Source organism: Lolium rigidum, chromosome 4, assembly GCF_022539505.1.
Source record: "Lolium rigidum isolate FL_2022 chromosome 4, APGP_CSIRO_Lrig_0.1, whole genome shotgun sequence".
NCBI lineage: Eukaryota > Viridiplantae > Streptophyta > Magnoliopsida > Poales > Poaceae > Lolium > Lolium rigidum.
In genome coordinates this window covers 249312150-249326356 of record NC_061511.1, presented here as the reverse complement: position 1 = coordinate 249326356, position 14207 = coordinate 249312150, and the positions used below count along the sequence as shown (strand labels likewise).

The 14207-nt window shown below is 42.7% G+C and overlaps 2 protein-coding genes across 3 annotated transcripts; one reads left to right on the top strand and one right to left on the bottom strand.

Annotated features, from left to right (window-relative positions):
- The first annotated feature begins 5796 nt into the window (after positions 1-5796).
- On the top strand, positions 5797-9614 carry LOC124707469 (bifunctional aspartate aminotransferase and glutamate/aspartate-prephenate aminotransferase-like). Of its 2 annotated transcripts, none has more exons than XM_047239127.1 (10): positions 5797-5901; positions 5996-6209; positions 6573-6666; positions 6767-6870; positions 7553-7801; positions 7905-8018; positions 8313-8396; positions 8726-8896; positions 8971-9084; positions 9181-9614. In XM_047239127.1, exons 1-10 carry the CDS (start codon positions 5801-5803, stop codon positions 9319-9321), a joined length of 1386 nt encoding a protein of 461 aa, XP_047095083.1. In that variant the 5' UTR covers positions 5797-5800; the 3' UTR covers positions 9322-9614. The 2 variants fall into 2 exon arrangements, with proteins under 2 accessions (XP_047095083.1, XP_047095082.1); XM_047239126.1 differs by having other exon boundaries at positions 5797-5910; positions 5999-6209.
- Positions 9615-10669: 1055 nt separating this feature from the next.
- On the bottom strand, positions 10670-13044 carry LOC124650192. Its single transcript, XM_047189743.1, has 2 exons — positions 12782-13044; positions 10670-11282 (listed from the first exon to the last, which is right to left on the bottom strand). Exon 2 carries the CDS (start codon positions 11252-11254, stop codon positions 10961-10963), a length of 294 nt encoding a protein of 97 aa, XP_047045699.1. The 5' UTR covers positions 11255-11282; positions 12782-13044; the 3' UTR covers positions 10670-10960.
- Positions 13045-14207: the final 1163 nt, after the last annotated feature.

The following is a 14207-nucleotide window of genomic DNA, read 5'->3' as shown; positions in this document are numbered from 1 at the left end:
GTTATTTCACTACTCCTACTGCTTAAACCGTTGTCATCGATAAACTCTGCGAGCAAGTTCTGCTTTCCTGTGTATGTTTGAATTGACAACCGCCGTTAAGGCCATAAGTATTCTTTGTCTCCCCTGTGTCGAATCAATATCTCGTTTCCTGTGTGCAACTGAATTGACAACTCCGCTGTTAAGGCTTACAAGTATTCTTTGTCTCCCCTTGTGTCGAATCAATAAATTGGGTAATACTTCCCTCGAAGACTGTTGCGATCCCCTATACTTGTGGGTCATCACATATCTCATGGATAATTGTCAACACAAAGTAATATGATGAATGCAAATAAGCAAGTATGTAAGAATCAATGCACAGTTGACACAAGTGTTTGCTTCTAAGATGGAAGGAAGTAGGTAAACTAACTCAACATAAGTAAAAGAAAGGCCCTTCGCAGAGGGAAGCAGGGATTAAATCATGTGCTAGAGCTTTTTAAGTTTTGAAATCATATAGAGAGCATAAAAGTAAAGTTTTGAGAGGTGTTTGTTGTTGTCAACGAATGGTAGCTGGTACTCTAACTACCTTATCAACCAGACTTCCAAGAGCGGCTCCCATGAAGGACGTTATGTCTACCAGCAAGGTAGATCATCCCTCTTCTCTTTTGTTTACACATGTACTTTAGTTTTATTTATTAGATGACACTCCTCCCAACCTTTTGCTTACATAAGCCATGGCTAACCGAATCCTCGGGTGCCTTCCAACATTCACATACCATGGAGGAGTGTCTATTTGCAAAATTAAGTTGCTTACTGATAGATCAGAGCAAAACATGTGAAGAGAATTATTGGTGAAAGTTGTAATTAATTGGGGCTGGGAACCCCATTGCCAGCTCTTTTTGCAAAATTATTGGATAAGCGGATGTGCCACTAGTCCATTGGTGAAAGTCCATCGAAGTAAATGACAAGATCGAAAGATAAACACCACATACTTCCTCATGAGCTATAAAACATTGACACAAATAAGAGATAATAGCTTTTGAATTGTTTAAAGGTAGCACATGAAGTATTTACTTGGAATGGCAGGAAATACCACATAGTAGGTAGGTATGGTGGACACAAATGGCATAGGTTTTGGCTCAAGGTTTTGGATGCACGAGAAGCATTCCCTCTCAGTACAAGGCTTTGGCTAGCAAGGTTGTTTGAAGCAAACACAAGTATGAACCGATACAGACAAAACTTACATAAGAACATATTGCAAGCATTATAAAACTCTACACTTGTCTTCCTTGTTGCTCAAACACTTTTACCGAGAAAATATCTAGACCTTAGAGAGACCAATCATGCAAACCAAATTTCAACAAGCTCTACGGTAGTTCTCCACTAATAGGTTTAAACTACATGGTGCATGAGCTTAAACATGATCTACTTGAGAGCTCAAAACAATTGCCAAGTATCAAATTATCCAAGACAATATGAAGCATTTTCTGTTTCCATCCAAATAACGATAAGTGCAATAGTTTTCAACTCCGCCATGAACATTAAAAGTAAAACGAAGAACACCAGTGTTCATATGAAAAAGCGGAGCGTGTCTCTCTCCCACACAAGGATTGCTAGGATCTGAATTTATTCAAACACAAACAAAAAGAAACAGACGCTCCAAGTAAAGCACATATGATGTGACCGAATAAAAATATAGTTTCAATAGAAGAAACCTGATAAGTTGTTGATGAAGAAGGGGATGCCTTGGGCATCCCCAAGCTTAGACGCTTGAGTCTTTCTTGAAATATGCAGGGATGAACCACGGGGCATCCCCAAGCTTAGACTTTTCACTCTTCTTGATCATATATCATCCTCCTCTCTTGACCCTTGAAAACTTCCTTCACACCAAACTTCTCATAAACTTCATTAGAGGGGTTAGTACTCAAAAAACTTTAATCCACTTTGGTCCTGTAGTGACACATTGCAAGAACTCAATAAAACATTAGCTACAGCTCTCCACGTCTAGAAAGCCTTACTTAAAGTCCACAAGAGACAATGCAAAAAATAGAGACAGAATCTGCCAAAACAGAACAGCCAGTAAAGACGAATTTTTAAGAGGTACTTCCGTTGCTCAAATCAGAAAACTTAAAACTTGCTACTAGGTCCGGAAATGCAAGAAAATGGTGCCAAGAGTTCAAACTTTTGCATGGAGACTATTGAGAAGAGCACTTCCCACCGGAAAAAGGGCAGGTAAGTTCTCCATTCACATCAGGGAGGAGTGCTCCAGGTGCGGAACGATTGAGGACGAAATGCATTTATTCTTCCTATGCCCTTTTTCTAAAGCAGCCTGGTTCAGCCACCCATGGTACATTAGGTCTGAAGTGATTGCTTCAAATCATCGGTCTGTTCCAGACTTTATTCAGGCCTTGCTCACTTCTGGTCACCCTTCAGCTTCACTTGAATATATCTATACATTTTTATGGTGCCTTTGGAAAGCAAGGAATGACCAACTTTTCTGCAGGAAAGCTCATAAACCTTATCAGGTATTTGTTGCAACACAGGCAATACGTTGCAACACAGGCAATACTCCAGGGAGCAAAACTAGGTGATCAGGCTCAGAACAACCAGCCACAAGCTCTGGTCCAGAAGCGGGAAATACCCAAACGAGCTTCCCCAATCCAAGAACAAATTAGTTTTATGGATGCAGCTACCTCTCAGAATCTACAAAATAACCTTCAGGTGATTCCTACTCCAGGAACAACTGTCGCTCATCCATGGAGCATCCCGGGCACAAAGATATTCACAGATGCTGCATGGACGCAACAACATAATCATGACAGTCCTCCACCGCGGGCGGGGCTTGGAATCATCATTCAACTTGAAGGCGCTCACCAATGTACTCGTCTCCTCATCTCAGCTGTTTCTCCTCCGACCATTTTAGCGCTACAGGCAGAGGCTTTTGGCTTGTTTCTTGCATCCAATCTGGTGCACCACTTACAACTCCAACAGGTTTCCTTCTTCACAGACTGTGCTATCCTGGCGAAGGCAGCAGCTAGCCGTAACATAATTGAAGACCCAGGTCATTGGCAGATTAGGCCACAACTTGCTACTCTCTTCAGCAGGCCTTCCTTCCATAGATAGAAAATATTTCACATTCCCTGGTGTATGAACTTCAAGGCTCACTTCGAAGCAAAACTTGCTACTAGGTCTGGAAATGCAAGAAAATGGTGCCAAGAGTTCAAACTTTTGCATGGAGACTATTGAGAAGAGCACTTCCCACCGGAAAAAGGGCAGGTAAGTTCTCCATTCACATCAGGGAGGAGTGCTCCAGTGCGGAACGATTGAGGACGAAATGCATTTATTTTTCCTATGCCCTTTTTCTAAAGCGACTGGTTCAGCCACCCATGGTACATTAGGTCCGAAGTGATTGCTTCAAATCATCGGTCTGTTCCGGACTTTATTCAGAGCCTTGCTCACTTCTGGTCACCCTTCAGCTTCACTTGAATATATCTATACATTTTTATGGTGCCTTTGGAAAGCAAGGAATGACCAACTTTTCTGCAGGAAAGCTCATAAACCTTATCATGTATTTGTTGCAACACAGGCAATACTCCAGGGAGCAAAACTAGGTGATCAGGCTCAGAACAACCAGCCACAAGCTCTGGTCCAGAAGCGGGAAATACCCAAACGAGCTTCCCCAATCCAAGAACAAATTAGTTTTATGGATGCAGCTACCTCTCAGAATCTACAAAATAACCTCCAGGTGATTCCTACTCCAGGAACAACTGCCGTTGATCCATGGAGCATCCCAGGCACAAAGATATTCACAGATGCTGCATGGACGCAACAACATAATCATGACAGTCCTCCATCGCGGGCGGGGCTTGGAATCATCATTCAACTTGAAGGCGCTCACCAATGTACTCGTCTCCTCATCTCAGCTGTTTCTCCTCCGGCCATTTCAGCGCTACAGGCAGAGGCTTTTGGCTTGTTTCTGGCATCCAATCTGGTGCACCACTTACAACTCCAACAAGTTACCTTCTTCACAGACTGTGCTATCCTGGCGAAGGCAGCAACTAGCCGTAACATAATTGAAGACCCAGGTCATTGGCAGATTAGGCCACAACTTGCTACTCTCTTCAGCAGGCCTTCCTTCCATAGACAGAACACATTCCCAGGTGTATGAACTTCAAGGCTCACTTCGAAGCAAAACTTGCTACTAGGATTCAAGACAAGCCTTTCTCTATTAGATGCATTAGCACACAGGAAAATGCAGCTTGCAGTTTCAAAGATGTAATTTCACATTTCAGCGATGCCTTGTGCACGCTTATCTCTGTAAAATGTTGTTGAGCTTAATGGAAAACTGTTATGTCCAAAAAAAATGGTATGTAGCTGATGTCGAGTTATAACAATGCTGCACGTTTATCCCTACACAACCATTTTATTTTCATTGCCACTCTCATATGGTATAGTTTGTCATTGTTGTCTCGAGCATCGGTCCTTGGACCATATGTGCCAACTGGTGATAGCAAGAACAATGACATCCAGATCAGGTTTCGTGGAGAGATGATTGGTATATGAACTGACCCATGTTCAGTCAACAGAAGTAGATAAAAGCATGTTCCTTGATTGTTCACGCAGACCTGTCGAATGGGACAAAGGAAATCTATATGCTCTGCTCGCTCATTTTTTTCCATATAAAATGCATCTATCATCTACGGTTGTGGATCGATGATGAAGTTGTAAGCCAATAGGATATATCAGTAGTTACTCAGTACATGACACCGAGTACCGTTTTCGAAATGGAGGCTATGCCCCCATCAATCGATGCATATGACCATTTTTATTCATGAGTACTTTTTAATTATAATCGATGCCTAAATTACCTGGAGAGAGAGACTTCTAAAGTTAGTGTTTGTGCAACCGTGCATGCGTCTAAGGGGCGGGGGTGGGGGCGGGGCTAAGCATTGAGGAAATAGGAAGATAAATGTTTGTGGGGAACAAAGGCTAAATCTTCCCATCTAAACCCATCCCAAAAAATGATTCACTTAGTGAAAAGTTCGTGTGGGGGGGGGGGGTTGCCCCCTCCAACTTGCACATAGATCCACCCCTAACCCTCATTAGAGAGTCCTGTCGAGAAAGTCTGCCATTGATGTTGCGCTTCTCATTCTGAACGCTCCAACTCAAGATGCTTAGGTGCCGAGATAACTTGGGGTGCAGTCAAATTCAATGTGGGCATACTCGATCAACGTCCCCACCTAGGGCGTTCAAGCCGCTTAGGTAAATTTCCTAGGTTGAGGTGTTGAGCATTGTCATCCAACTGGTGGTCCAAAAAGTTATGTAGTCACTTGACTACACGGTTTTTCAGCTATACAAGAGATAATTATGCGAAAATTATTCGAAAATTCATGTTAATATATGTGTTAGCTACACAGTAATAAATTGATTGCACAAGGTTGACCTACCGGCTCCACCACCTCTCCATCTAGGGCGTTGAGCAAAGGTGTCAACTCCGAAATTATTGTCAGAAGAGGTCATTCTCAGCTGAACTATCTTTCTGACAGATTCAGATTTGTGATTTATCAATGGTGCTTTATAAGATTATAAGAAATAAACCAATTGGCTCCTAACAATGGGTGTTCGTCATCGCTCGCTTCGTCATCGCTCCCGTCCTCCCCCTCCAGCCAACAACCATATTTGGACTGACATCGTTTACCCCAAGCAGCAGCTTGCAAAACTCCGGTCGCCGCCACCTACCACTACCACCCCCACCATCTTTGCACACAATATAAGCCAGCCCCTGCAGCTTCACCCCACACCACCTAGAAAACCAACGACTCCGATGGCATTCTCCTCCATCGCCACCCCCTCCTCCTCCTCCTCCTCGTCGTCTTTCACCCTCCCCACCAAACCTTCCCCCGGCGGAGGCTCCGTCTCCTTCTCCTTCTCCAGGTGAGTCAACAGCATTCCCTCCGCGCGCAGCTCCGCTTAATCCGTCCACTACTGTCGATCAAGATTCTGCCTGTTTCTTTGGTTGCAGGGCGTCGTGGGAGGGGACGAGGAAGGTCAGGATGGCGGCGGTGAGGGCGGAGGCCGTGGACACGTCCATCAGCCCGCGGGTGAGCGCGCTGCGCCCCTCCAAGACCATGGCCATCACCGACCAGGCCAGCGCGCTGCGCCAGGCCGGGGTGCCCGTCATCGGCCTCGCCGCCGGGGAGCCCGACTTCGACACGCCGGCCGCGATCGCCGAGGTGACCGCCCCTTCCTATCTTTTTTCTTTTCTTTATTATTGGCAATGGGAAAGTGGGGAATAGACGAAGGAACTGCCCTTTGTTCCTTGTGCCTCCTCCCTGGATCGCGGGATGATCTGGATCTTAGCGACGTGCTCGTTTCTGAATTGTTGGGTGAATACCGTCAGATTGCCAGTCAGTTTAGCTGTATATCGAGCCTAAAGAAAAATCAGTCCTTCGCTTGCTTCATGTCTCTGTTTGTATCATCCCTCAAGCTCAATGGTAGATTTCAGAATTTCAGAGTAATTGCATTCTACAAGCACGCGTGTTGTTGTTGTTGCGGCAGGTTGGATTCAGCAATTTGAATTTTGCTTTTCTGTCCAGGCTGGGATGAATGCAATCAGGGATGGCTCTACGAGGTACACGCCTAATGCCGGGACTATGGAGCTCAGGAAGGCTATCTGCAACAAGCTCCAGGGTGTGTGTGTGTGTGTCTATGAATTTCTCGTTTGCAGAGTATTCAGATTGGATATAGGTAGCCCAATTGACTAACTCGTTGTTCGGATTTCGATATGCAGAGGAGAATGGCCTATCGTACAGCCCAGATCAGGTGCTAGTGAGCAATGGAGCTAAGCAGTGCATTACACAAGCTGTTCTTGCTGTTTGCTCACCTGGCGATGAGGTAAACCTGTCATCTACTTACCCTGCAATTTTTCGTTGGAGATTATTAACCTAATAAGCTTTGAAATATCCATGAAATTAGCAGCACCAGGTTGTTTATCCTGTAGTCATTTTGTTGTCCTCGGTCCTTAGAAGTTAGTGGACTGCTTCATTCTTTTCTTGTTAAACTTCAAATATTGTTTGCATCAAACATGCCTTGTCATTATTGCGCGTCCTTATTGTTCTTGTGGTCATATCTCTCTACACAGCCATTCAGGTGAAATGCTCTTATTTTATCCCACGCAAAAACAAAAGAAACGTGATAGTATTTTATGGATGGATGAGAACAGCATCACCAAATGTGTACTCTTGTATTCACGATGTATGTAGCTTGTCGCTTCCTGTGGATGCCTTGAGATTGTGACGACTTTATAATAATTTTAGGATGTGTGCATCTTCAGATGCAGGGGACTGTGGAGGCTTCTCTTTCATTATCTAAAAAATCATCTTTTGTAGTTTTGTTTAGAAAAATCTTTACAAGTTACAAGCCTGATTGATTGCTTGTGTTTTCCTATTCGAACTGCAGATATTTATAGCTTAACGTGAGGTCAACAAAAAATTAAGCATCTTATTATTCTCAGGCTCTTAAAATGCAATGGTTTGCATCCCGCTTTTTGAAAATGTTGATTTTTGTCTTATTTTAGGTTTTGATACCAGCACCATTTTGGGTCAGCTATCCTGAAATGGCTAGGTTGGCTGGTGCAACACCAGTTATCCTTCCGACAAGCATATCAGACAATTTCCTGCTAAAGCCAGAGTCACTTGCCTCAGTGATCACTGAAAAATCAAGGCTGTTGATTCTATGCTCCCCATCTAATCCAACAGGCTCTGTGTATCCTAGGGAGCTGCTTGAGGAGATTGCTGATATAGTCAAGAAGTATCCTAGACTTCTGGTCTGCACTTTGTCCTCTTCTATGTTATTTATATCATTTGAGATCTTTTGCATCAGCAATTCATCAAGATTGTTGATGTATCATCCTATTAATGACTTTCCAGGTTCTATCTGATGAAATCTATGAGCATATTATCTATCATCCAGCTAAACACACAAGTTTTGCTGCCTTACCTGGAATGTGGGACAGAACATTAACTGTAAATGGGTTTTCTAAGGTAACATTGTTTTTTTTTGTTTTATCTGCTTTTTGTCGAAGAATCCAATAGTACTAAATACGTGAAGTATAACCCACATATTATTCGATTACGGATTAGTCAATGCTTGGATTTGAGTAGTCAGAATATGCCTTAACTAAAGAAGAGGAGGTAGTATATTTTAAGGTGTTCTTTCAAATAAGACTTGATAGTAGAAGAACCAGATGTCCATGTTCATTCGATTATTTGGTTTCTAGATATGCATGGTCTAGCTCTTGAAATATTTTTAATATTTAATGAGCATAAATTTTATAGGCTTTTGCTATGACTGGTTGGCGACTTGGATACTTAGCTGCCCCTAAGCATTTTGTGTCAGCTTGTGGAAAGATCCAAAGCCAGGTGGGTATTCATCTCTCTTTTCCTTCATCTAAATCATGTTGTAATTCCAGGAACACAATGTATTTGTAAGTTCCTTCCCATTTCACTGATAGTAGAATGCAACCCCTAGTCTCTAAATTACTGTATCTAAACAGCGGGCACCTTTAGGTCCAGTACCAGTGTACCACCATCTTTACTAATTAAAGATACATAGCAACTTAGCCATGCAGAACTCATTTTGATCTCAAATGATGACAATGCCCTGATGATGTTGTGGAAATTGGCTCGCAGATCTTCAGTCTTTGATTTTTCACTATTATCCTGATGATAGTGCCTTGTTTACTACACAGTACACATCTGGTGCCAGTAGTATATCACAGAAGGCAGGGCTTGCGGCCTTGAACCTAGGTTATGCCGGTGGTGAAGCAGTTTCAACCATGGTCAAAGCATTCCAGGAGCGCCGGGATTACCTTGTAAGAAATTTCAAGGAACTGCCAGGAGTCAAAATATCCGAACCTCAGGTTAGTCTATGCTACTTGTTGAGACTGTGTGGCATATCTATAGCAGGATGGTAGCTAAGTATTACAATTTACAGGGTGCCTTCTATTTGTTCATCGACTTCAGCTCCTACTACGGTTCTGAGGTAGAAGGTTTTGGCACTATCAAGGACTCTGAGACCCTCTGCATGTTCCTGTTAGAAAAAGCACAGGTAAATGTTTGACTGATTTTGAGTATGCCAGTCTACATAAGTTCCTGAAAAAAGGATCAGAGAATAGGATCTTAGGTGTTTTCTCTTGGATTACAGGTCGCGCTTGTCCCTGGGGATGCATTTGGAGATGACAAGGGTGTTCGTATGTCCTATGCCGCTGCACTATCAACTCTACAAGATGCAATGGAGAAGATAAAAGAAGCAATGGCTCTGGTCAGGCCCCCGGTTGCGGTTTAATGAATGTTAAATGTCGACCAAAGGCATTTTCACCAGCGATGCCTTGTTATACTAAACAGTGTTTATTTACTGAAATTAGTAAAGCATGCCATTGTTGTAAAGGAGAAAATTCTCCATCTCTCTTTTTGTGCAAACTTACAGAGGATATGGTTTGTTTCAAATTTACGTTTGTGGTTGTCAAGGAGTATCAGTATTGGTTTAGGAGAACATATTTCCTTCCTTGTACCTAATATATAGTCCCCTTGGGCTATTCAATCAGGAATCCATAACAGTGGTGACTGGGTTACTGCAAACCAAGCATTGTTTTTATCTGCAGTATGGAAACGAAAATAGTATTCTGTTTGACAACGGACAAGAAATAATTGATGTGTTCATTGGATGAAAAAAATCTTGCTCACTAATCTTTCTATATCACCATATAAGATAGTTTTAGCTTGTCAAAACGTTTTATATTGTGGGACAAAGGAAGTATCTGTGTAGGATTGTAAGTGCAAGCATCACATTGTGCACGACAAAAACAATAAACGTCAATGACAGGAAATGTGATACTTCATATAATTTATAGAAGTACAAATCTAAATTTGCTTTTCGAAATAGTAATACCCTATACAGAAAGTACAAAATATAAATTCTCTTTTAGAAATAGGAATATCCTAAAAGTTATTCTATTCTAACTACAGAGATCGACCATCATATATTAACGAGCCACATAGTGCTCAAGAAAAGTACCATCACCCTTAGGCCTTATTTGATACTAGTGATTTAGTGGGGATTAGTGAGGATAATACTCTAGATTTCTGCTGTCACCCAATTCCCACAAAACCCCATCCCCAATCCACTAGGTAGAGGTAGAGTAATGGGGATTAAAAAAATTACACTAAAATTTGGGGAAAAGTGAGGATAAATGGAGATTAAACTTCGCTTATACTCTAGCACCAAACATGTATTGGGGATAAGTGGGGATTTGAAGTTTGACCAAACATGTATTGGGGATAAGTGGGGATTTGAAGTTTGACGCGAATTATCCCCGCTAATGCCCACTAAAACTCTAGTACCAAACAAACCCTTAGAATTTTTCCGGCAACTCATTTTCAGCAGCAATGCCTGTTCTGCTTACTAAAAAAGTTTGTTCAATCACGCTTGTGCTAACTGCGATCCCAACACCTTTTCTGTCTGCAATTTACAAATGAAAATTATAGTAGTTTGTTTTAACAACCTGGGACTGGAAATAGTTCATGCGTTCATTAGAAAAAAAATGTCTTATTAACAATCTGTGTAAAATTGAAAGTGCAGGCATCACATTGTGCAAGACAAAAATAGATGGTAGACGTGAACAACAATACATCCAAATTCAAATGCCATTTTCCAGCATTTATAGGAAATAGATATTTCATAATATACAAGAAGCACAGCACAGCATATCCACTTTTAGAAATAGGAAAAAAAACACTAAATTTATTCTAACTACACAGACAGACCTTCATATATTACCAACATATTGCTCACGAGAAGTCCCATCACTCTTGAGCATTTTCCCAGCAACTGAATAACGCTAGCAAAAAATGTACACCAAATGATGGAATCTCCTTCTGAATAAGTACGGGTGCAAAGTCCAACTGGTAACAGTCTGACGCCTAATCTAGTTCGTGACAATGGCTTCATCGAAATTCCAGTCTCTGACAAGGTCTCTTGACACAGCACGGCTTCGCTGAAGACGAGGAGTTCCCTCAGCACTTTGACCAGTTGCCATGGATGGAAAGGGGGTCACCTTTGATGTCCCAACACTAGCAGATCCAGCAGGGGCTACTCTCCGAGTTAAGCAGGTGACAACAGCTCCACATCGGTTGTCATCCTCCGAACTGGACACTGAGTAGCTCCTGAGAGAGTGCGATGGGCTGCCCATGCCATGGCATACGAGACAAGCAAGACTCATGATTATTGTCTAGCTGAAAGTGTTACTCCTGCAAATGGAAGAAATGAACAATAGTTAGAGAAGATTGAATGAGAAACCTTACATTTCAACTAACATATCATGGGCATTACCGCCTGGTGACTGAAGTGTCAAAAAAAACACTCACAATTTGCATTAGATAGTAGAAATACGAGTGTTAACGAGGAACCAAGACAGTAACAAACAATCAATCTCAACAAGACTTCCAGACATAATTTTAAACGGTCATAATCTTGCTACATACCGGAGGAACAACACTATTGCTTCAGTAAAACTAATAAATGATGAGGTAACCAGACATACATCATGAGCTTCAGCTTTATTTATGCTAAAAGAAATATGATATCAGACAATAGGTACCGTGCTACACAATGGGCATCTAATCATTCATGGGAAAAGGGTTGGTCCATGGCACACAAAAAAACTTGTTATGCAGCTCAGAATTTTGACAGGAAACTAAAAACAATCATGGTTAGTGGTCATATTTATACAATCCAGAGAGCACATCTAGCACAAAAAAGATGGAGGCAAACAACAACGAAACCAACACACCTATCTGCATGTACGCAATGGCAGGCCTGTAGTATCATCTAGACATTTTATTACTTGGCTTATAGTTTTCGGATGCAGGAAAATTCAAACCAGCTACCACGATGCCAATATAGGTATGGAAAAAGTAACAGCCAAGACTTTCAAATTAGTACAAATGGCAAGATTGTCTGGAAGCCTGGCACATCATAAGCGACTGAGTTCTGAACTCCAAGATGAAACACAGACAGACACGCCAGTCCCAGCATGTATCAGTCTGACACATCATAAGCAACTATTGAGTTCTATGCCCCTCGTTCCTAAATATAAGACGTTTTGGGTGTTCAATTTAATTATGACTAGCAAAAAACGCCATACATTTAGGAACAGAGGTAGTAGATTCGAAGATGAAACACAGGCGGAGTAAATGTAAAATGAGTTCCTTGATAATATGAGCAGACAAATAAGCTTCGACACATAAACATGCAGCTAGGATACTACTTCAAACAGATGATCTATCCAGCGTAAACTGCGCTACCATGGGAGGGAAACACCTCTATTGTCATCTCTCTTCATTAAGTTGACCGCAGCGAACACTAAAGTTATGAAGTGAAATATCTACTCACCCATACGAGGATGATACAATGGAGCCGTTGGTCCAAATCTAATAAGTACAATCCACAAACTAAAGAAACAAAAGGTACTTTTTTTAGCGAAAAAAGAAAACAACAAAAGGTACTTGGTTGATTCAGTTATAATATATCTAAAGACAAGGCAAAAGGGCAACTGTGATTAGTCTAAACATCCAAAAAGGGGCCCTATTGTGTTCTACAGGAATAATCATATCACAGAAACATGCGGAGGGTTTCCAAACTAGTCATACGTGTAGGGGCGGATCTAGATGGCGTGTACCGGCACACTCAGAAATTCTGTACACCAGTGCGGGGTTTAACTAATAACTGGATGAAAACAAGGTCATACCTAGGCTGAAGCCCAATGACCAAGATCGACGACGGGGTGGAGACAGCAGGAACACGATCTCGCGAAGAGTAAGACCGGGAACGGCGCTGACGGTGGCGAGCGCGATAGTCCGGCTGGGGAGTTCGGTTGTGGGGGAGGGGGGGCTGGAGGCGTCGGCGGTTACGATAAGCTGCTACGTCAAGGCGGGCCGGCGGTCGAGCCGAGGGGAGATCGGTAGATCGGGACTCAACGAGGAAGAGAAAGAAAGGTACCGGAAAAAAGGAGATAGAGCTTCGGTGGGATCGGGGGATGGTTAGATATTTTTCCTTTTATTTAAACAAAATATTTTTTAAGAATTTCAATATTTTCACGAAAATTAAAATTTATAGTTTAGTGCAGACGCTTATAACAGACACGAAGCAGGTACAAACACATGTTAGGTCAGATTTTTTATAAGTATCTTATTAGTTGAAAGCGATGCCCAAAACCTTGTACTAGCCATCCGTTCTAAGGAGTTTGATCTTTGCTCTGAAGAAGTCATTTATAGAGACATTCGTGCTTTTATTAATCTTATTAATTTTCGTTTAATTAGGTTAAACTATTGTCCTCGTTCCTGTAATAAAGTAGTCCATGCCCTTGCGGCTATGGGAGCTAGAGATGATGATTCTTGCCGCCTCTGGCATGAAGATGTACCAGACTCTGTATTGGTGCTGTTGGTCAGTAATCGTGCTGAGCCATCTAAGTAATGGAATCGAGGTGTTTCAGTTCAAAAAAAAGATTTTTTAATATCTCTACTATTTAAAAAGACTAAACTTATTCCCTATTCTCCCTAATACGTCAAACTTCTTCGTCAGTTCGTCATTCTCTTTTGTCGCATTTCCCCGCGCGTTGTCGCGACCGAATGGGCCAAGCCCAACAAATCCCCCCTCTTCTTTCCTCTCACAAACAACGGAACCAGCGCCGTCGCTTACTAGGGTTAGGCCCATCCACCGTCGCCGCCCATCCGCCGTTGCCGCCGACCATCCCTGCTCTGCCGCTGCCGCCACCAACCGTCCGCACCTGATGTGGGTCCCATATCCGCCATGCCAGCCAGCCGAGCCGTAGCAGTAGACTAGACCAAGTCATCCCTCCGCCCTCGTCTGCCTCCCTCACATCCCATCTCGCGCCCTCCACCCACGAGCCTGCTGCTCCGCCGGTGACGCTACGCCTCTAGCGCCCTCCGCCTCCTCCTCTAGGCCGGCGAGATGTCTACTCCCCTCCTCCAAGTAGGCTACCCGTCCTGCTCATCGCCTCTCCGCCCAGGCGCCCGAGCCCCAGATCGAGGTTGACCTCGTCTCCGCCGTTCGTCCGCCACGCCTCAGCCCTCAAGTATTCCCTGTGAGAAATTTAAATGAAAATATAATAGAAAGATTTAATATATTGATCGTGACGATTTATATGTTCATAC

What these genes read in the sequence shown, in the direction of transcription:
- LOC124650192 (XM_047189743.1), bottom strand. Translation starts at nt 11,254, where the DNA reads ATGAGTCTTGCTTGTCTCGTATGCCATGGCATGGGCAGCCCATCGCAC.
- LOC124707469 (XM_047239126.1), top strand. Translation starts at nt 5,801, where the DNA reads ATGGCATTCTCCTCCATCGCCACCCCCTCCTCCTCCTCCTCCTCGTCG. An exon ending in GTCTCCTTCTCCTTCTCCAG is followed by an intron (nt 5,911 to 5,998) that starts GTGAGTCAACAG and finishes CTTTGGTTGCAG; the next exon opens with GGCGTCGTGGGAGGGGACGA. An exon ending in GTGGAAAGATCCAAAGCCAG is followed by an intron (nt 8,397 to 8,725) that starts GTGGGTATTCAT and finishes TTTACTACACAG; the next exon opens with TACACATCTGGTGCCAGTAG.